The 22,642-nt window shown below is 40.9% G+C and overlaps 1 protein-coding gene across 5 annotated transcripts in view; it reads left to right on the plus strand.

Moving 5' to 3' along the window:
- The window catches only part of CHCHD6 (coiled-coil-helix-coiled-coil-helix domain containing 6), a 109,667-nt gene that overhangs the window by 35,747 nt on the left and 51,278 nt on the right, over window positions 1-22,642 (plus strand). For 4 of the 5 annotated variants that reach the window (XM_017820676.1, XM_017820677.1, XM_017820678.1 and 1 more), the window contains 2 exons: window positions 634-717; window positions 20,892-20,962. In XM_017820676.1, the coding sequence (XP_017676165.1) occupies window positions 634-717; window positions 20,892-20,962 (155 nt within the window). The remainder of the gene's footprint in view (window positions 1-633; window positions 718-20,891; window positions 20,963-22,642) is intronic. The other variant, XM_017820680.1, reaches the window with a different exon arrangement.

Consider the following 22,642-nt stretch of genomic DNA (forward strand, 5'->3'; position numbering starts at 1 on the left):
AAGATGGAGGAGAAATTCTCTGACACCTATCTCCCCTCTGAGTCTGCAGCACCCAGCCAGAGGAACTCTGAGGGTGCTGATGGGGAATGCACAGAGGGTGTGTGAAGGGAGTCCTTAATTACCAGGGTAGTCCTATGTATGTCTGCTGTGGGGAAGTATTAAATCTACAGAAGCTTTCTGACACTCCAAGGGGCAAGAGTTTATAAAGTGGAGGATTTGAGTTTATTTTTTTTAAGGTAAGGTAAGGTGAAGAACATTGGAGTAATGACTGTCATGACTCACAGAAAAACAAAGACATGGGTAAGATGGAGTTCTGAAAAAGGCAATAGGAAGGTGTCGCCTTGTTACGATCATATGTTTCCAATTAATAAGAAGTAGTAAAATCAAGGTTATGAGTTTGAGTATGATACTAATAAGAGCATTTCAGACTTTGGGGATAACCCAAAATGAACTGCAAATACTCAAGGTTTGTAGTTCCACCATGAGGGATCCCTTGCACCAGTCCTGAGCAGTGATTTTTTTTTTCTTTTTTTAAAAGTTCTTTCCAGTCTGCGTGCCATGTGCTTTCCTTGCACTCACATTGTTTATTTTTAATTTCTTCTTCTGCTGATGCTGTTTTGTTGTTCTTCCCAGGCTGTGGAGCTGAGAGGCAGGGAGGCAGAGTTGAAGCGACAAGAGGCCTTCTATAAGGAGCAGTTGGCCCGCATTGAGAGGAAGGTAGGGTTAAATTGTCTTTATTTGTGCCCTCTGCACACTGATGGGGTCGGACATGGAACTGTGTGGATCCAAAGAGCAGAGAACCAAGAAGGGTTGTGCTGAAACCTGGAAATCCCAGCTCCCAGTGTCTTGTCTGCCCCCACCCCTTATATATGTGCTGGAAAAGCTGTATGAATCTTTTGAGCAACTTGCATTTGAAAGATAAAGGTTTTTTTAACTGGATGATTTTTTTAGAAAAAGATTTCTAGTAGTTCAAACTCTATTTTCTTTTTCACCATGGGGTTTAGGTGAAAGCTAAATTGAAGCAAAACAAGTGCCCTGTTTTTTATTCCTTTTGTTAAAAATCCTTTCCTAAATTAAAAAAAAAAAAAAACCAACATAACACCACAATATAAATCTTGCTATAAATACAAATTAAAGTTGTAATATTAATTTTTCTCTGGGGAGCCCCACAGTTCAAAGAATGGTGCTGCAGTGCACTGACTGCTTCTTGCTGGATAAGCCTTCGAAATGAACGTGATTTAAAGAGACACTGTCAAGCATCTTTTAAGCCTGAAATGACCTTTGAAAATCCATTTAGGGATTTGAATCTCTCCCCTAAACGTGGGATTTGCTTCTCTGTTTAATTGTTTACCATGATGAGTTTTTAAAAATTGATGCCATAAAAATAGGAGCAACCATGCTGTTCCTTATGAACTAATGTGTTCTTCACTTCCTGGCAAAATGAAATAATGTTTTAAGTAGTCTTTATTTTTTAATAAATGTGGAGAATAATCTTCTCCAATTTGAAGCAATTAGACCTCCTGACAGGGAGTTGCATACATTCGACTTGTAGTTGTGTTGTGTGACTAAAAAGAAATGCAAACAATTCTGAAAAAGGGAGGTTGTAAAAAGACAGAGAAATCAGTCAGCTTTACTACCAACATGTAGCATGATGGTGAGTATGGAACATGGGAAAATTGCAGATTATATAGAGATGGTAGGAAACTGTTGGCATATCTATTCCTGTTCTCATTCCCTGCTAGTCCATGATTGTCCATGCAGCACTTTTTTTAAGCCATCGATGGTAAAACATGCCCACGAGCAATTTCATATGATACAGTTTAGCAACACTTTTAATCCACGCAGTTCATTAAAAATAAACTATTAAAACTACCACTCAGTGTTGCATTCGGATTTTAAATTCTATTTCCAGATAATGGGGATTGTTCAGTGAAATTGCAAACAATCTAGCAGCTATCGTTCTAATTATCACAGTTGTCCATATGTTCATACGCAAAGGGGATTTTTGCAATTTCTTGGTCCCATGCTGTGTGCTCCTATTATATTCTTCTCTCCGGATCTGGTTTCACGAAGCGGAAATTGCGGGGAAAACCTGTGTGTGTGTCTGTCCTTTATGGACAGTGGAGTGGGGAGAAGTTTGTGTCTGGGCTTCATTGTCCTCTTTTTGAAATCTTTTGTTGTGGTTTATGTTTTCAAGTCCGTGTCCCTTGCTACAGGGACACCCTTTTAAACAATGAGAGGGATATTCTAGTGCAGGATCTTGGGGGGAGTAAGGTGGCTTGCCCGCAGTCCTATTCAACCTGCAGAGCTGCAGAGGAGCTATCTTCTAGTTGTTATGTGTACAAAAGCAAGTAGATAAAAAGAACAGGTTTTTTTCTTTCCTCTCTTGAAACATTAGATAGTTTCTGACCCTTAAACACTAGTGTTTTGCTGGTAATGAAACAGAAGAATGCCTCCAACCGTTAGTCTGGATTGGAGTGGGAGGTGGTGGGGGCTAGAAGGGAGAGGAGAGAAATGTACTTGAAACAGTGTAATAAAGCTTAATTGTATTAGTTTTGAAAAAGGTTTTTGATCTTCTCTGTGGATAATTTTATTCCTATAATGGCTGGAAAGATGGAAAATGCAGTGCAGAACAATCTTTTTTATTAGCTGTTGCTTTTATATAATTCTGCTTTTATTTGTTGAATACACGCAGACCTTGACACTTATTTATTTATTTTTCCTTCCACTGTGCTAAAGCTTTCCAACTCAGGCTTAGATATATTTTTATATATCTGTGTATATGTGTGTCTATATTAGAAAAAAGCTGTCAATAAGGGGATGAGGTGGGGAAGAGCTCTGAAATAGAAGTTTGCTTTCTCTGCTGTTTTAAGAGGGGGATGGTCACTTGGAATGTGGTTGCTGGTAGTTAGAAGCTATTGGCTGTGGGTGAATGGATGTGATGGCTCAGTGTGGAGTTAGCAAGCTGAAATTTCTCCTTCTGTGGATCAGGCTGTCAGGAATTCCCCTCTCTCATCCCCTGCTGTGTCCATGTTGGCTTTGTCCCCACTTCTGCATGATAACAAAATTCAGCAGTAAGAGACTTAGAGGTTTGTTTTTGAAGAATGTTTTGAGCTATTGATGTTAAAAACCAAGTACCTTCCCTGTAGGATTCTAAGAGCAATTGTGTTACATACTCCTTACAACATAAGAGCTGCTGCAGTGAATCAAACACGAAGACTGTCCTGTTTCTTCTGACAGTGGTCAGTTTGCAAAGGCTTTGAAGGAAGAAGCAAAAAAAAAACCTCACCAAAACAAAACCACAAAGAAAACTTCTGCGAGAGTAGCTTTGAGAATAGTCTTCCTAACTGTTGTCAGTTGGAGGCTGACACATGCCCTGCTCAAGAGTTTTATTTTCATTCAGTATTTTTGTTCTCTGGAACTTGGATTAGTGCCATCCATTCTTCTGTGCGACTCAGGCATTGTTCCTGAAGCCCTGTTCAGCTCTGTGCCTCCAACATCATGTGGCAGCGTGGGCCACAGGTTAACTTATAAACTTCATAGATTCTCTGTTACCAGTTGCAAATACTTTTTTTTTCTCATTTAATATCCTTTATTTGAAAGAGATAAAAGGAATTCTAATTACTCGCTATTTGTAGACTTCTCTTCCCTCTTTTACCTTCCCATTAAGCTGAGCAGTCCTTACCTTTTCAGCCTCTGCTTGTGTGAATGATTTTTTCCAGGTTTCTCATTCTACTTGTTGTCTTTTGGCACTTTCCCCCTTGCAGCTCTGTCTTTGAGATGTATTGACCAGAACTGAACTCAGTAGTTCCCTTGAATGCAGCAGATTGTGTGAATACATTATCCTTTTATTTTGTAATCTCTGAAAGAGTACTGTAATCTACTGGACAGAGCACACAATTGGAAGGAAAAACCTGCTCATTTTCTAATAGCCATTTCTCTTTTGGGAGTTTGAAACAATTATTTAGTCCATCTATCTCAGTTATTCCATCTGTATGATGGAATAGCTTATAGTGGGAGGGCAAAGTGTTGTGAAACAGTAAAGCTATAAAAATGCTAAAAAGGCTTTGCCTTTAGTTTTGCATGAGATGAACTGTGGGTCTACCTTATTTCAAATAGATCTTGAGAAACTCAGTTTCTCCAGACAGTCTTATTAAAATTTTCGGAGGAAAAGGCATGTATGAAAAATAATTTCAGTGTTTCAGCTTTTGGGGTTTTCCCTACATCTTCTACTAAAGCACTGGAAGAAGTGAGACAGTGAGTGCTGTCACGCTAAAGATCCATCGAGTTCATTATGCTGGTCCTGACTGTGCCCAAATGTGAATGTCCAAGGACAACTGTAAGATCACTGGATTGCCCAGAGAGGTTGTGGAGTCTCCCTAACTGGAGATATTCCAGAGTAGTCTGGATGCAATCCTGTGCAATATGCTCTGGGAATGACCCTGCTTGAGCAGGGAGGTGGGACCAGATGACCTATTGTGGTCCTTTCCAACCTGATTCTTTCTGTGATTCTATGATCAGAGCAAGGTTATGGGGTACTTGCCCCACATACTTTGATCATCCTGGCTGGTCATCTTTGGAACTTTTCCACACCTATTTAATCCTCTCTGAGAGCTGTGAACGTGTGCACAGTGCTCGGGATGCGGGTGGTCCCTGAGCGTAATATGGCAATTGTGTCAGAAACACTGTTTGGTTCTCTGTTTCTTTGTAGTGCCTGACACTTGATTTGCACTTCTGACTTGTGTTGAGCGAATGCCATGCACTGCTGCTACTGGCAGCGTTCAGCTGTTTCGAGTGCAGACTTGAATGCATGACATAGCTGTACTGGGATGAAACCAATGCTGGGATTCGTTGTTGGGAGTATTCTTCCCACTGCACCCTTCAGTTTATTTGGGACTGTGTGTGGGAAGGGATGGTAGGCTTTGTTCTGCCTGCAGTGCAGTGCATGCTTTTTGACTTTTTTAAAAATCAAATTTTATTGAACAAATTCCTTGCAGAGGATCATTACACTGGTAATGCCCCTGGTCTTCCTCCCTTTAACTCTGATAGCTTGTTGTAGTTGTGTGTTTCAGTCCCTTGGGTTGCTTGTGTGTTTTTGTTTTGGAGTGCCTGAAATATTTTGGTAATCAGAAAAATTAGAGGGAATAGCTCCTTTGAACTGCCTGCTTATGTGACTGTGTGTAATTGCAGGGTTTGGAGCTGGTGGCACACATTCCATTCCACACCTGCGTTTCCAATGTGACTGTCTAATCTCCAATAAGTAATCCAGTAATGAGACCTGGCTAATTTGTTATAAATGGTTAATCTTCTAACTCTGGCTTCTTACAGTAATTTTACATCTCATCCATGTAATTTAAATTGTTTCACAAAATGTGGGTCTTCTCTCAACTGTTTTGAAGGAAGTTTTGTACTGTAGTGTTTCTCTGGGTAGAAAGGATGAGAGTTAGACCTGATAATCTGTAAGGAAAACCTTAGAAACACTCAATTTGAGAAGATTAAGCTGATGTTCTTTCATGTGTTTATTTGTTACTGAGAAGCAGGGAGGGAGATGGAGGGACTTTGTTGTAAATAGTTAATATATGTACTGCTCTGAGCTGGGATTTTTATTAAGGATTCTGTGTGTGCTTTGTCCTGCTTTTTCCAAGTGGTAGAAACAACCTTTGAAAAGTATGATAAGAGAGAAATGGAGTCTCTCCTGGAACCCTTCAGATTTCACTTAGCATATTAGTTGTATACTTTCTCCCAAGTAAATATTTATTTGACTCTTTGTGCTATTTGGCTTCTTGCTGGGTTTAACCTAACAAAAGCTAAGGGCAGTGCTACAGTACAGCAAAAACACGGGCAGCTCTTTGGAGTAGTGTAAAACAGCAGAGAAAGGCTGAAGGTAATCTCAGAAGATGAAGTGAAACTCCTTGCTATAGATGATGCCTCTTCTTTGTTTGGATTTTCCTAAGCTCTGGCTCCCACGTTATCTTTTATTAGGTGGCTGTGGACTACTGTGAGCAGTGGGTGCATTAATATGCAACGTTTTTCTGCTTGTAGTTTTTCGGAGCAGTAAGCAGCACAAGAGGTATTCATAAGCTGTAGAGCATTTGTGCAAGTGGGAAAGGAATGTATTCAATACATACCTTTTTTTTTTTATTAATAAGGTTGACTGTACCTTTTTCTCTGCTTAGCTTCACAAATCTTGTAGTTTTGTGTGTGGCATTCACCGAGTTTGTTTGAATTAATCTCTTTTTGCCCTTGTACTTATCGTTTAACTCATGTTTGTAAAGCATTTAGAATGTGTAAAGAAAGGGAGGAAAACTTTTGTTTGTTATTCTTCTTGGCCTTGATCCTTCTTCTTGGAGCTGTCTCCCACTTGTGGTGCATCAAGGTCACCCCTACATGCAAGTCCACTGTCATTTCTGTATTTTTTTGGCTAGTAACTTGTCTCAATAAAAAATTCTGCAGAAAAAAGTGATAGAAGCCTGGAGGGGGAAAAAAAAAGGCCTTCCAGAGCAATATGTTCATGTTGGGTCTTCATCATCAGTTTAAAGCAGGCTCTGGGGGGGTTGCATAACCGATGTCACCTGGAAAAGGTGGCAGGGGATTTCTGTTGAAGGGGATGAGGAATGCATTCCTTGAGTTGGGATCCCAGGCTTGTCTGTACCCATGAGACCTGGGAGGCATCCACCTACCTTTGAAAAAGCAAGTTATGTTGAGGTGTTGTCTTCAATTGAACCCTCTGCCCTCTCAGTGGGAGTTAAAGATTCAGTGCCCTTTTCTAAATGAGTTGATGTGTCCTGGCAGGTGTCACTGACACCATTTGCTTCCTCAATAAAATGACCTGTAATGTCTTGGGGCTGCATGTGAGCTATTGCTGTGTGTGTAAGGGCTACTTTGTTTGCCTCCAGTCACTGTCTTGCCAGCCACCAGCTTATTGCTCTAGCCAGTGCTCTGTGTACTTGGAGGAACTAGTGTGAAATGAAGTTCTGGTCTAAAAAAATGTGTTTCTCTTTCAGAAGAATTTCTTGTACCCATCACCATAATTGAACCTTACGATATTCTTTAAAATTTCAATTTTTTTTCTTATCTATTTTGTTCCGTTCTCGTCTCCTGCCCCTTCTGCAAACCCTTCCTCTCACAAACGCACCGGTGCTTTCTGCGAACCTACAGCTGTGATCCAAAAAATCAGTTTGCCTTTCAGGCCAGTGGAGCAGTACAGCAAAGCACTCAGTTCATCAAACTGTTGATTTAATCTTGTGAACACAAGAAGAATAATTCCCAGTGTAGTTTTCTGAAATAGGCCGATAAGATCCGTCCTAATCAACCAGATCACTTCCCAGTCGCTCAGGCTGTGTGGACGCTGCCTTTCAGGTGGCAGTGGCTCTGTCAGTCTCTCAGGGCACAGCCTTCGATATTTAGAGAACGGAAGATCCTGTCCTGTGTGCGTGTTAAATTTGTGAACGGTCATCTGAACTGGTTCCAACCCCCCATCTTCTTCCTCTTTTCAGTTATTCTCAGACATTAAATGTCATGCTGGGGGTGGAGGAGGGAGGACAGCATCCCTGATTTCTGCTTTCCGCGGGTATCCGTTGGGGCTGAACAGTATCTAGAGGAGGCTGATGCTCCTCTGCCGTCTCACCGTCTGCAGGGAGAGGTTCATTCCTTGTTGCTGTTGACCAACACACAAACTGACTTCCAGTACCCTGTGCTCAATTCAGCCATTTAATGCCTTTTTTGCTGAAAGCATGCGAAGTTTAGTAGTTAATACACCTCAGTACAGCAGCTTTTAGAGATCAGATAAATTGATTGTTAATTTGATGAACTCAAAGAACATCCATAATAGGGTAACTAAAATGTGTTCGATGTCGGCACTGCCTCTCTGCCTTCTCTGCAATGTGTATGTTCTCTCTTCAGTATGTGTTGACTGATGTACAGTACATTACATCAAATTACAAGCAGCCTCTATGCAAACAGCAGTTAAGTGTTTGCTACCTCTTCAGCCTGCACGATTAGTGCAGAGATGCGTTTGCAGTCTGTGTGCTGAAGGGTGAACTGTCAGAGCCGTACGGTGATTTTGTTTCCCTGGCATTTAGAGTACCTTTGCAGAGGGAGAGAATGATGCTTATGGGCTGCTTCATCTTGGAGGAATCCATCCTCAGGCTCGACTTGTGAAATAAATGTGGCAATGTGTGGTTTGAACTTAGTGTCTTAACACTGAATTTAGCAGCTGAATTTAGATAACAATCTGGTATCTGGTCTCATCAGTGTATCACTATGAAGACTTGTTAAAGGCAGAACAAAAAGACCTAGAATGTGATCTTGTCTCTTTGTTAGAACTGAACACCGGAGTATTTGTCAAGTCTAGTCCAAAAAGAGCAAAACAAGAGGTGCTTTTGTCTCACTTCTGAGAGCTTTCCTCGTTATCTAATATTTGATACCTTCCCTTGCCATTTTTTATTCAACCCAATTTTCCCTTCATTTCATTCACTTTCTTATTGCCTAACAGTTTAAATTTCTGTTTCCTCCCTCTTTGTGCTGTTTACACGCTTGTTTATAAGCAGAATCGGTATTTATAAATGTGTGTATATATAGATAGCACTGTCACCAATAAAACCAGTGCTACTTTTCTGATGAAAACAGCACTCACACACACACACACACACACACACACAAGTACTCACATGTGTACACACATGCACTGTCTGTCTCTCACCTGTTTTTACTATAGTGCAGTTGCACCTCAACAGCAACTACATCACCCTGTGCTGCCTGTTATTTCCGTGTAATTCACCAACCAGTGTACAATTAATTTCTGGCCCTGTTATTGCAGTATTGGCTATTTTATGAAACTGTAGAGAGTTAGCAGAGTGAATTGATTAAATATGTTCCAGACCTTAGGCTGGAGTCTGTATGTCTGCTGGGATTTGGATGATTGAAGCTTGTGCTTCTCTTGGGATATTCTGGATTTAGACTTAGTCTTGGAAATTGTTTCAGGTAGACCAAACTTTCCTGTGTGTGTGTAATCCACTTGTGTAAGACCCTGACTTTGGGGAATCTGAGATTTCTATTTCAGCCCACAGTGGTTCTTCCACATGTGGCAGGAAAAAGGCTTTACTACTGTGACTTAAAAGTAAAGCCAATGTTTTGAAAATGTTCTTAAAATTATGGCTCTGCCCTTATAGAATATACTGTCATCATGTTAATGGAAAATATAGCTAATAATTACTCTTTAAATTGAGCAGACTCCACAGAACATCTCAAATTTGTGCTGAATTAAGTAGTCCAGAGATCAGACTTTAAAAAGGAACTACTCCATATTTACAGAGGCTGTACCTTCTGAAGTGTGTTTAGTAGTTTACTGTGGGTGTGTTAAATACATGTTTCATGACAGCCTGGGGCCACTTCTCTGAAGGTTTTTCCCCATCTGCCAGTCATTTTAAAGAAACATAAATAAAAGAGCTACTCCAATTTCTTGAACATATAATGCACATTCCCAAGAGACCAGGGTGACTCAGAAGAAGCTTGTAAATAACATGTTTAATGTTTTTAAATAGATGTGTACCATCAGGCTCGCCATGAGGTCTTCAGCCACTGCAAATGGTATTTGCTTTGCCTGCTGCAGAATCTCCTGATTCTGGGATGACGAGGGGTGGGTTTTTGTTTGGTTGGTTTTGGGTTTAGCTGGTGGTTTGCCCATACATTGAAATGATCCCAGTTGCAGTTTACCATTAAACACCTTGACTCAAATGAACATTTCCTAGCTCATCCATTTGCATTCCAGCCCCACTGTAAAAAAAAAAAAATGAAATAATACTAAATTTTGTTTTGTTGTTGATAAAAATAGGAAAGATACATCTCATATGCACTAGAACTGTCTGGGAGCTGAACCCTGACAAATGCGGAGAGCAGGTTGCCCTGGTGGGTGTTGACCAGTGGAATGGCCATCAGATAAAAGATACTGCCCTGCACAGAGGACAGCAACAGTGAGGAACAGCCACAGAGGCAGGAAATGCCGGGAGAGTCCACTGAATCTGTGCAGGTCCCCAAGAGGCCATAGAGGAGCAAGAGATGGGAGAAGAAAACATGGGAGCTGAGATAAAAGTGTAAGCCACTGGTCTGAGAAGACTTGTAATAACTAGGTTATTTTACGAGAAGAGCTAGCTTTTCTTCTCCTTCCCAATTATTGCATTTCAAGTCTTCTAATAAGGAAAAAGGCTTAATTCCTTCTCCTTCCTTCTCCCTCTCCATTGTTCTGAACAGAAGCCAAATTTTTTCTTACATAATTTCAAGCTGCAAGGTTGCTGTGAGCTTGCCCGCCTGGGTCAACTGAGGAGTGCCTGGATTGTGGAATTTTTTTTTTTCCCCTAGAGATGTCTCATGATGTACTGGACACTCTACACAAATCATCTAATTTGCCCTGACATGCAGCAAGCTTTGAGCTGACTGGACTGTGGTTCTTGATCAGAGAAGACGACTTGGATGGGTGTGTAAAAATGCTGTATTGTGTGCCTGCCCAGGCAGGCATATATGCATTTTTTAACTTAGTTTTTCATAATAGTTATGTATACCACAAAATTTCCTTTGGCTCTTCAGGGAATTAAATGTAGTATATGAGACCTTTCACCTTTAGGTAATTTTTTTGAGATGCAGCTTCCTTTCGCAGCAGCAAAAAGCCATTACTGCCTGATGGCTAATCCCTCATTCATGTGGCACTGAGATAACTCTTCTTCCAGTTAGATACAAGGGTTTGTCGCAGGAAGAACAATAAAAATCCCCCATAACAGTGTCCTAGCTGTTGATTTCTGTGATAGGCACGGGATGTCCTGGTGAAGAACACAGTGTTTGTCCTTGCTGGCTGAAAACAGGACAGTGCTGGGTTTTAAGTTTGTTTGTTCATTTGTTTTGTGGAGAGAGGAATTGGCTCCAGGTCTGTGGTGTTTGTAGTGCTTGGTTTTATTCTCTCCTCTGGTTCCCCAGCAAAAGCATAGTTCTGTCTCTTCTTTGTGTTCCTGTTGTCTAAGCTCAAGCTGTCCCCGGTTGAAGGGCTTGGATTTTTTGTTTGGTCTTGTCCAGTGGATATAGGTGAAATACTGATAATGTTTCCACAAGCCGGAGAAAATCCACTGTAACACTGTTTCCCAAGAATTTTCTTGCTACAGAGTTTATCAGCTATAGTAACAAATTCCAGATTAATTAGGATGCTCATGCCAAAGTGTTTCTTTTGGAACTTTAAGCCTAGTTTTATTTCTTTCTCATTTAGTGCTAAGGTCAGTGTCTCTTGTTGCTTGCATGTAATATTCCTTACTGTCAGAGACTGTGCTTAGAATTTAAATTTTGAGAGTAGATTTAGCTTGTATCTAAGAGTGTATGGTACACCATACATGTGACATTCTTCCATTTATGTTCCTTGGCAGCAAGGCATTATGAGATTTTTCAGCGTTAATCTTAATAAGTAATTATTCCCATTATTCTTTAACGGGTTAAAAGTGAGACATGCCTTGTTCTTTTTCCTCTGCCTGGGTTCTGTAAAGAAAGTACGATACTGAGCTGGTGGTGACCAAAAGCTGTCGAAGGCCACGGGTGACATCATGCCCCAGGGTTGTGACCAAAGCAGTGGTCTTCGCCAGAGTATGGGAATGAAGCGATCGTGTGGCTGCCCCTGCTCTCTTGGGGTGTTTGATTCTCATGTTAATATTTACAGCTCAATAACTCTGCTGCAAAAATGCCTCTCCACCTGATTATTCCTCTGCGACCTTTCTGGGCTTCTCTAGAGAGTTCACAAGCTCTTTGCCAGCTACAGAGATGTCTCTTCTATGCATTGTCCTCTTCAGAGGAGGCAAAATAGCTCCATTTAAAAACATGTGAAAAAGAAGATCACTAAAAGCAGAGAGAATGAGACTGTCAAATGATGGAAAGGAAATTGTTTGCAAATATTTTCTGATTTCTTTCTTATCCCTTTTACCATCCTTTCTCCTTTGTCCTCCTTGGTTTTTTTTATCTTAGGATAAGCATTGTATTTATTTTCTGTTTACTGTGGGGAGAATTTCAATCTTTTAAATAGCAAAATAAATATAAAAAGATACGAGTATTCCTTTCTGGGGAATAACTGATGCCTTGCAGGGAGAACTGGAGGTTATGTGATGTTGGTATTGTAAAGGCAGGCCAAAAGAATCTGTATTAATTCACTTTCTTTTTCTTGTTATCAGTGTTTCATTTTGCATTTTATTTTCCTTTTTAAGTAATAATCAATACTTCTTGGTAGAAATAGCCTAATAACTTTTTTTTTTTGCCACCTGTAAAATAAATATACCATTGCTTTATAATGTTTGTCCAAGTATTACTAATAAAGAGGAATGATATAAAGTTATCCTTTGTAATACTATTTTTCATCTGTGGAGCTAGGAACTTTTTCCAGGTATTCATTAACTAAGGTTTCTAGCTCACTGGAAGATAAGTGAACAATGTCCCCATTTTAAAAGTGAGACCTTAGTGCTTAAGGTTAGTATTTTCTGTAATAGCTTTTGTTTCTTCACTTTTTGGTTGTCCGGGTATGGTGTATTTCTTCAGATGTGCTGATTACCCATAACTTGAGCTCGAAGTTTTGAATAATGAGCTCCTGAGCATCTCCAGACAGAGCCCTGAGCCAGCAGGCACTTCTGAAAGTACGGATTTGTCTGTGTCATTAACTGTGTACAGTGACCTGTGAAGTCCTAGCGGTCTTTTTGGCTGTAATCATTAAACCAGCCTCTCCTACAGGAGAAAATGAGAAGAGAGCCTGCAAGCATAGTGAGAGAACCTTGACTGAAAATACAAATATCTTCAGAAAATGCTCTGGGAGTAATAATAATAAAGAAAAAGTATGGTGGCAAAATAAATTGCTGCTGGTACAATTTTTCTTCCTCTTCCAAGTTTGCCTCTAGTATGGCAGTTTTTCTCCCTTCGATAAATAAATGCAAAGATGGGAATCGCTGCCAAAAACTGTCACATTTCTGGAACTTTCAGCCCCTGATTATTCACATTAAGCCTCCCCCCCCAGCAGTAGAGTATTCTGAATATGTACACCCACCATTCTGTCAGATCTGTGCAGTCTGCGTCTGGTTCATCTTCTGTGTCTTTGATGTGCTCCATAACGTAGGCAAAGAAAGGTCTGATAGTCTCTCTAAAAACCTGACAGTTTGTGTGACAATCTGTCCACGAATCCACAGGCTCCTTGTCAACCAAATGAGCCTTTGAATATCAGAGGTTTCAGAACAGTGCTTGCAGCATTGCATATGCACCAAGGGGAGAGTACAACAGGCTTCCTTGTAACCTGAGAGATGTCTGCGTTTTCCTTAATCATTCCAGGGACATCTCATCATTGCTTGTTGGCTGGTTCTCAGCCCTGCACATGTCGGGGTTATTTCACAAAGCTTGATTTACTGGAAACTGCACATGGAGAATAATTTGTAGTAGGGGGTAGAGGAAAAACCCCGGGAGGGGGTGGAACTTCCAGGCTTTGGCTTACTTCTGTTTTTCAGTGGTTTTTTGTTTGTTTCTTACAGCGACTCTCTTCCTTGCAGTTCCTTTACCCATGCAAGTGTATGGATGTGATGCATTTTCTTCAGTGTTCTCCAGTCCTCTTACACATGCTGCTGCCTTGGCTCCCTCCTATTCTGTCTTCCTCTGGGAATCCAGTGTATTGCATTCCTTAGCTACCTGTTATGTGAAAGGATGGGATCATTAATTTAACTTCTTTTTTTTTTTTTTTTTTTAATTGAGACAGGAACTGTTAACTGGGCCAGCTGCTGCAGTTTATAAATGGGACTTAGGGATATTCTCAGCAGAGAAAGCCGGGTTTTAACTGCAGCATGCCTGTCCGAGGTGGTGGGAGTTTTGTTGGAGGCTCTGTCAAATACCAGCTTTGGCATGACGGCATCAAACCTTAGCTATAATGTTCCTCCCTTCCCAAAATAAGCTGCTGTGACAGGCCTGACAGGGGAATGTACTTAGTATCTTTTTTAATGTATGACAAGTACTTGATGGCTGCCAATTTTGTTTGGTGGTTTTTTCCCCTTGGAAGTGCTGGTCATCCTTTGAGTGAAACTTTCAGCTGCATTCCTTAGCACTCCTGATATTCTGGCAATTCCCTTCTTTCTCTGTTTTGCCCCTTCCCTTAGCGTTGATTCTCTGCGCTCCTGTTGCTCTCTTTTGGACAGTGGCCAGTTGTTAGAAGCAGTGTCCTGTGGTCTCAGAGTTCGTCCTGGTTGTGTGGTGGATCCCCTGGTAGAGCCCAGGTATCACTGCAGGACTAGTTGTGCAGCTGCCCAGCATGGGCACAGGGGTTTAGCAGATGGTGCCATGCCCTTAATGCCACGGGCACCACATAATCCGTGCAGGTCAACCAGGTCTGGGGCTTCTCTGAAGCAGATGCTGAAAACTGTTGATGTTTAATCAATGCCTAGGAAGCCTGTTTACCTGCACTTGTCAGGTATAATTGATTTGGGCATTTACTGTGAATTCCTCACCTTAGATTTCTCTCTCCTATCTTAAACTTCCAGCTAGGAGCAGAGTGGGGTGATACTCTCCTACAACAGTTTTGGCATTAATCTGGGCCTTTCACGATGCTGTTGCTGTCCTTGTCAGAAAGCCCAAATTGCCTGCTGGCATTTTATGGCCTTTCTCTTTGAAGGTGCTTTTACTTTCTAGAGTTTGTGTTTAAAGAATTACTAATGCTTTATTTGTAGTCTTTCAGAACGGTGTGCTTTAAAGCAACCTCCTATAAATGGTTTTTCTTTTTTCTCTTTCTTCCCCTTTTAAATGCCTCTGTAGAAATAATTTCTTTTTTTGCTGGCTGTTTTCTGACTTGAAGATAACACAAGGCTTTTCTGCATGTTTCCAGTGAGGCACACGAAGCTTTTGGGAAAAGTCCCAAATACCATCTTGCTGTGGGGTACGTGTTTTAATTGGGCTCTTCCCAGGGTACCTTCATTAAGACAGTCTGACTCTGGTGTGGGATATCAGTGTGGGTCTGTAAACCCCTTTTTCATCTAGTTGGAGCATCTTGGTGTGAGACCTGGTTCTGGGAAGTCCTGGGATGCGTAGCTTTGTTTGAGTCACTGTGTGCTTTAGAGGCTTTAGCTTAACCTTTTTGTGCCTAGTTTGTTACCTGCAGGATAAACTCAGCCATGGTCCTTCTCCCCAGCTCTGCCTTCCTCAAGCTTTGTGGAGAGTGGTATTCAATGGGATTTTATCTTTGAGGAGCTTTCTAGATATGCTACAGAATTAATATTTTACTTTCAACTCAGGATAATGTTGCAGTCATGAGAAGATCTGTTCAAAGAGGAATGTGCTTCTGCCCATGACTAGTTTAACTTGCCTGTGTTGTTACTGTGGACACTGTTCTCTTTATGCTTTTTCTGAATCTTAATCCAAAATTTATGATCTCACAGCTTATTGCCGAAGGAAAGAATAGAATGACACAAATTCAATGCTCTCATTTCATTATTGGTCTCTGCGGGAGGAGTAGATGAACCCACACATGAACAGCAAACAACAGAGCTGTGTTTAGAAGTTGGCTTTGGCTGAAAAAAAAATCTTATTTTTTTTCTGTATCAGCAAGCTGTTTGTAGTTGCTTGCATCTTTTCCTCTGTTATCTTTTGAGAAAAAAGGCATATGAAATTTCAAACAGCAGTTTAACCCTTAACTTCTATGCTCTCATGGTATGCTTTATGTGCATGTTTCTCTTCCTTGTTAATTGGCTTCTATGTGTATGTGCACTTGATAGGAGGGAGGGAATGTGAACCATCTCTTTGAGCTAAATGCTGGCTGATACCAACAAATGGGCTGAGCAGGAACTCCAGAGGAGCGAGCTCAGGAGGTGAAGAGATTGTTTCTTGCAGTGTGTTGTGAAATTCCCAAACTCCCTGTTTTGGACCAAAGTTGATAGCAGTGATTGATTGTGTGGGTTGATTTTAACAGATCCAAAGGGTCGTCCAGTGAACAGATCGGTTCAGCTCATCTGCCTCTGTACCTGCGGGAGGGATGCAGGTGGATGGGGTAATTTTTCAAACGTGTTAGGAGCCATTTGCATGAGACTTCTGAGTGATGAGAACGAACAGCCTGATTTATAGTGTGTGCAAACCAGCGACCCGGTGAGGTGTGGGGAACCCGGTGGACCTCTGCTTCCCTTGGGCACTGCTGGGGACAAAGGCAGTTCCCGAGGCCGTCACTGGCCAATGCTTCTCTGTAGTTTCCCCCTGTTCCTCGTGGCAGCAGCTGCATCCAGGGCACATGCACATTCCCCGTCCCCAGGCTCGTGTGGGCAGGCGACAGTTGTGCTGCTTTATCAGGATGGCATGAGGTCTTATTTCTGGCTTCAGAAGCAGCTGGAAGCAAGAATTTGAATGTCTCCCAGCTGACATTTGATACACGAGAAGTATGCTCTGCTTTTCTTACCTCTTTCCCAAACTCGTAGTGTTTCCTCCTCGTGGGGCACACCGGGGATTCTCCCACTCACAGCACTGCCTCTTGTGCTGCTTTTGGCTCCAGTGGGGCTTGCAGAGGGAGGTTTGCTGGAAGCTGGCGAGCGTGGATGTCAGAGAGGGGATCGAAGCAACACGTCTGTCAGGTGTGAGGCAGATTGTACCATCTAATCCCCCGGCTGTCGTCTGCAGCATTTGTCAAGGCCTCCACTGCCCTGCTCCGATTCATCAGAGCTATCACTGGCATTCATCTAGGCTGGCAGCATTTCAACAGCTGTTAATCCTCTTTGTATCTTTAAACACTGTGACCACTGACAAGCTTCTATACTCTGAGGTGTCAAAATATCTCAAGATACCTGTGGTGATGGTGGTTGAGTTTTGTTGTTTTTTAATCCAGACACCTTCTGATCTATTGACCCAGACTGAACCTGATGGAGAAATCTTTGTCCCAGTATCAGGTTTTTAATGCTGCTGCTTGATGTTCACAAAGAATTTCACCTAAGACCTGATTAATTTCTAGTTCCTCATGCATGAGTTTCTTGGTTTTCTGCTTTACATGTTACTGCAAGTAGCGTGTGTTTCACTGAAGTTGTAAGGAATGTGGTTTAATGTCAATGTGAGAATGAGCTGGCAGGGTTTTTTCTTTATGCTTCAATTACTTTCCCTCCTGAAATAACCCTGAGAACTCAGTCTTCTGCTATATTGTTTTCTTAGTTTCTTTGCTATATGTTCTGGAAAGGGCCTGGGCAGTGTAGCGAGGGTGTAGTAGTGAGTGTTGAGGTTTCTCTGCATGTTTGCAGCCAAGGAGGAATGCTGAATTAAAATTACTCCAAATTTAGTTCTGAGTTTTAAAATTGATTCCCTTTGGAAGGGGAATTTTTAGCGCAAGGGTGTTTTGGGAAGAGCGGGGAGCAAGGGTATAGCAGCAAATCTGTTGTAGAAAAGCAGTAGGGTAAAGATAAATGGTTCTGTTGCACTTTAGGCTCTAGTTATGTATTTTTATAACTTCTTGGTGTTTTTATTATTTGCTACGAACCATCATTTAATAGCAGGGAAAAATCTTTCAAACTAACATTTCTTTGTTTAGTTTGTTTGTCCTCTCTGGAGAGCTCTCTCCCCATATGACAAAGCTGTGATGTTCTGAAGTTGACTCCCCTAAGGCTCAGTTTATTGAGAGAAGTGAAACATTTTAGGTGGTTCATTCATTCTTTCTGTGTCTTTTGTTATTTGAGCCCTTATGGTGTCCTTTGGTCATGTTTTTAAACTTATTTCTGCAACTAAGACTGCCAGGAGCTTTATTTAATAATAGTTGAGGTCTCATGTTCAACTTTTTCTTTGTGAGTTCCCATTTTATCTCAAGCATCAAATATTGTGAAAGTAAATTAAAAGCAGCATTGATGTCTTGTAATTTTGTGTGGAATGTTCTCTCTTTTACTGTGCCACTGAATATCGTTTTATGAAGATAAAGGACTTCACTAAGATTACGGGCAGCTCAGACTTTGTTTCAAGTGCAAATACCACACCTTGATCCTGCTGAATAGCCCTTGTATGGGGGCAGCTCTGCTGAAGTTCCGGGGAACTGCTCAGGTGATTCCTGGCTTGGTTTCTCGTTTGCAACCTTATTATAAAGGCCTAGATTGTTGTAGGCCTCTGGAACCTTATCTCCTGCCATGGTGTTTTAGGTAAAATCGTGAAAATGAAGCAGATCTTGCCTCCGAATTCGTATAGATGAGGATACTTGGAAAATTATCCTCTGTAAGTAGAAACACCAAATCACAGAACCTGCTGTGACTGTGCCCATGCTGAAAGTCCCTTCTCTTGCCCAGTTAGCCCATTTTTTGCTCATTTAGTGTTTAGGACAAAAGGGAATTGGCTTTCCTAAGGTAGGAAAGGGCCTAAAGACCAAGGAAAACCTGTTTAATTAAAGTCTGCTTGTTGAACAAACTCAGATTTAAATGGTAAGCCCCTGTTTTTATTACTTGGGGAAGAATTTAAAGATGCTGATTCATAGCATTGGAAATACTATTTCATTGGTTTTTAGGTTTTTGATGAGGGGGAGGGGAAAGAAGGTGGCAAAGAGGTCTAATCCAAAGGCAAGAGGCCCAGTTGAACCACATGCAAAGATGTTTCCTTTTCATTTTTTAAACGCAGCAGCTTTAGCTGCAGGTTGGAAGTTTTCTGTGCCCCTCCTCAATCTTTGTGTGGTGCCATGTGCCTTGTGATTGCTTTGATGTCAAGCCTTTCCTCCTTTCCCTCACTGAGGTTCTTGCCCCTCCATTCAGACTCTCACTTTCCTGCTTTTAGCAGCTTTAGGATCCAGAACTAAACCACGGGTTTCTTTCCTGGCTATTTTTGTCTGTGTTTGTAGTTGATGTTGTTGAAGATGAGCCTGACTGCAGTGCTGGACAGTTGAACTCTCTCTAATAAACTAGGCAAGGTTGTGCCACAACCACTTTAATTGACAGTACAACCAGCAAATGATTCTGTTGGCTATTTTTCCTTTCTTTAGGTGGGTTAAACACAGCCTCATGCTGGGTCTCACATACAACATATTTGTTCCTGTTTTCCTCTCCTGCTGCTGTTTCACTGCCGAGTGCTGCGGGCTAATAGTATCTGACGGGGCTACTTCCTATTGCTGAAAAATGTTTAATTTTGCTACCTTGCTTTCTCTTTTTCCGAGTTTCTCTCATTTTGATCTTTCAGATCCAGTCCCTTTGAGAAATCAGATAGTATGAAATATGAAAATTGCTTGGGTAGTAATTGGAGAAACGGTGAGACCTATGAAGCCCAGTGGAGATAACGCTTACATCTACTTATTCACATTATTTAATTTTTAATGGCAAATTTAATTAATGAAGCACAGGTCTTGTGGTTTCATGTGTGAATAAGTAACAGCAGGGAGCTGAAAGTCATGAGGTCTGTTTACAGGCCAGAGAAAAAGGCATCACTAAAAGCTGAACTTTTCAATATAGGAAAGAGAAAAATGAATTTAATAGCGTAGAAATTTAACCATTATGTAACAAGTAAACAAAAACATTAATGATAATTTACTGGCAAAATGCATTTTGAAGTGGTTAGTTGTCCATTATTTCTCAGTTTAAATTTGTTTCCTAGGTCAAAGTTTGGAAAAGCAAAATCTGTTCTGTGGTTTTTTTTGGTATGTGACATAAATTCAGGCTCCAGAGATAAAGAGCTTAAATATAGCACCTTGAAGCCCAAGCTCTGAAAACCTGTATAAACCTTCCAATTAGCTGAGCTTCACACAAATTCAGAGATACAGGCAGCTGTTATCCCTCACTTGCAGATGGAAAATGGTGACTTGCCCAAGATTGCACAAGTGGCAGAACCACTAATAGTACTTGAGTTATATCTGTCCTTTCCTTTTTCCAGCCACTGAACAGTATGTGTCGTCTCATCATGCGCGGGACCACAGCTGCATTTATGGGAAAATAAATGAAGAAGGGAAAGAATAGTATTCTATATAAAATGACCAAATTTGGGGAGAGACGAGGTAGCAGCTAGAACTGGCCCTAAATGAATAGCTGTCCTTGCTTTCAATACCATTTTGTCAGGTTTTTTGATTGATTATTGCATATTTTCTGCTCTGCCTTTTCAGACCGAGAGCCTTGCAGATGAGCTTTGAGTGAGGCAATTGCCTATGGAGTCCAGAGGCTTTGCTTAAAGCAGCTTTGCCAGTCGTTTAGTGACACAAGACCTTGTAGTGCAGTCAGTGGAGGTGTGCAGCCATTCCCTCCTGCTGTTCATGCTTGGGAGGCTCCTAAGTGCAGCCAAGGGGAGGAATTCTTCCTCTGACTGAGGAGTTGTGAGCTAAAACTCTTTCTGTGCAAGTTCAGGAGAATTTAATGCAAACCTCTTAAGCCCTGCAGCAAGACACTCAAGACTCTGTTTGGCAGCGCCTTAACTGATATCTGATACGCCTCCCTGTGTTGTTAAAAGGGAAACAGGCTGCATAATTTTCTTTTAAAAAATAAGTAATGTAAGTAGAAGCACTGAAATGTAAAATGGATTTTCCAGTGCTAGCAGCCAATTTTGATACTTGCATGTCAGTAACTTGCAAGATCCTTCACAGCAATTAATGAAAGAAGAGAACAAAACACTACCGAGCACAAAATAACTCGGTGCTGGAAACACCTTGTTGTTGTGGTTGCGTGGAATAACCAAAGCTGCCGGTTGTTTGTTTGTGACCTTTTCCCTCTCTTTCCTTTCACAAAGTTGAAGCTTGGAATGGATGTGTAGTGGCCGTGATGCATTTTGCTGAAAATAAAATCGACTCTTAAGCATTTTTTTTTTGTGTGTTCTTTGAACTGAATATGCTGTTTGTTGTTGGAAATCATTATTAATTATAGAAGATACCTTTGTGACGGGATAAGATCTGAGATGCCTTTAATTTTTAGAGCTGAACATTCTGTTCTTTGTTTCAGAATGCAGAGATCTACAAGCTGACATCCGAGCAGTACCAGGAGGCAGCCGCCAAGGCAGAGGAGTGGATAAAGTGAGGAGCCATTTTTGTTCTTTTCAGCAGTTCCAGTTGCATTTCATAATGCTTTGTGTGTAGTCTCTGGATATTCCCATAAACAAAGTGTGAAGTTACCTCCTGTCATGTATTTAGAGGGCTGAGGAAGTATAAGCTACCATCTTCTCTTTCTGTGCCAAGCTCGACAGAGTTTACTATGAAGTTATTAGATCTTGCAAGGAAGAATTAGGGGGAAGAAATGGACTTTGAAAATTAATATTAAATAGGAATATTCAATAGGGTTTTCAGAATGGCAATGGAACATGTCTAATCTGTTTAAACTTTGACCCAGAGGATTTAACCTACATGTTACAACATTGGGCAGGTGTGTGGGAATAGGCAGATTGGCACCACGTCTAAAGCTTTCACTGTCCAGGGAAGAAAAACGTAAACAGTCTAAATCAGCCCTGGAAGTTTCAATCAAACTAGAGTTGTAATTATCATTAGTGCTTTCTTAGAATGTGTGCAGTGATTTTTCTGGCCTTTTCAATTGGCCTTGGCACAATTAGTGGACCTTTAATGTTGTCTTTTTGCCATGAGCATATTTAGTGTTAAATTCCGTTTTTGTATTTGCCAGTACTGTCAGTGCATGTGGAACAATAAGCTATATAACAGCTGTCCAAGAAAAAATATTTTCTATAATTCTTTAATATTAATGAGACTAAAGCAATTACACTGTGAAGAGCAGCACTCAGATCTCAGTTGGGTAAACAGTTGGCCAACATGCAGTAAACTGGAGCAGCAGCATATGTAGTCCGGTTGGGTCCAATCCAGACTGTACAATACTTAATTGCATAAATAGATAATATAGTAGTGATGAATATGTTAGTGAGATGTGCACTATATTGTGCTGTCTTTATTTAAAATTATGTTTGGCAGCCAAAGCATCACATAACCTGTTGTAATTTCACATTTTTGTTTGGACAGTCAAGCAATAAGTTGCTAAAGAAGCCAAAACAAGGCAGCTAACACATTGCCTGCATTTCCATGCTGTTTTCCGTAGTAGAATTCTAAATTCTCTTTTTAAATAAAATTTAGAAAATTCATAGCACAGAAAATTCTGACAGTCTTTGATCAGTTCAATCTTTTCTTGGACTTGCTTCTGCAGATGTGTGATCAGTTGTTGGAAGTATGTGTAGCGGGGATTTATCTTTGTGACTTGGTAAAGGAAGCAACTGAGACCTAGGATTATGTTCTTTGCTTACTGTTACAGACTGTAACTAACCTATTTTTTATAGTAGTCTTAAGTTGGGTTCATGATGTTTTTGTTTCATTTGGTCTTCTCTGTTTCTTGTGGAGATGAAGATTGGTAATGTAGGAAACTCAGGAATGCAGCCATTTCTCATCAGGGTTAGTAGCTGAGACCAGCACAAATGCTAATGAATTCTTTTAAGATTCAGAGAATGTGTTTATGGTCTCTTAGGGGTTTCTTCCCCTTTTCTTTGAGCCTTTATCATTTGACAGTCCCTGGCTTCTGGCCTTACTGTACAATGCTCTTCTATTTGATGGCAATATGAACTTGATTCATCAGAAAAGGGACAGATTCCTTGGGCTTCTTCTTTGAGCAAAAAGAGACACCTGCCCTAATGTGAATTTTTTGTGAGAAGAAAACGTGGCTGGGGTGTCTTGAAGGGACAAACCGTGTGGCAGCAGTGAAAC

The sequence above is a fragment of the Lepidothrix coronata genome, unplaced genomic scaffold, assembly GCF_001604755.1.
Source record: "Lepidothrix coronata isolate B3197 unplaced genomic scaffold, Lepidothrix_coronata-1.0 Scaffold84, whole genome shotgun sequence".
In the NCBI taxonomy this organism is placed as follows: domain Eukaryota; kingdom Metazoa; phylum Chordata; class Aves; order Passeriformes; family Pipridae; genus Lepidothrix; species Lepidothrix coronata.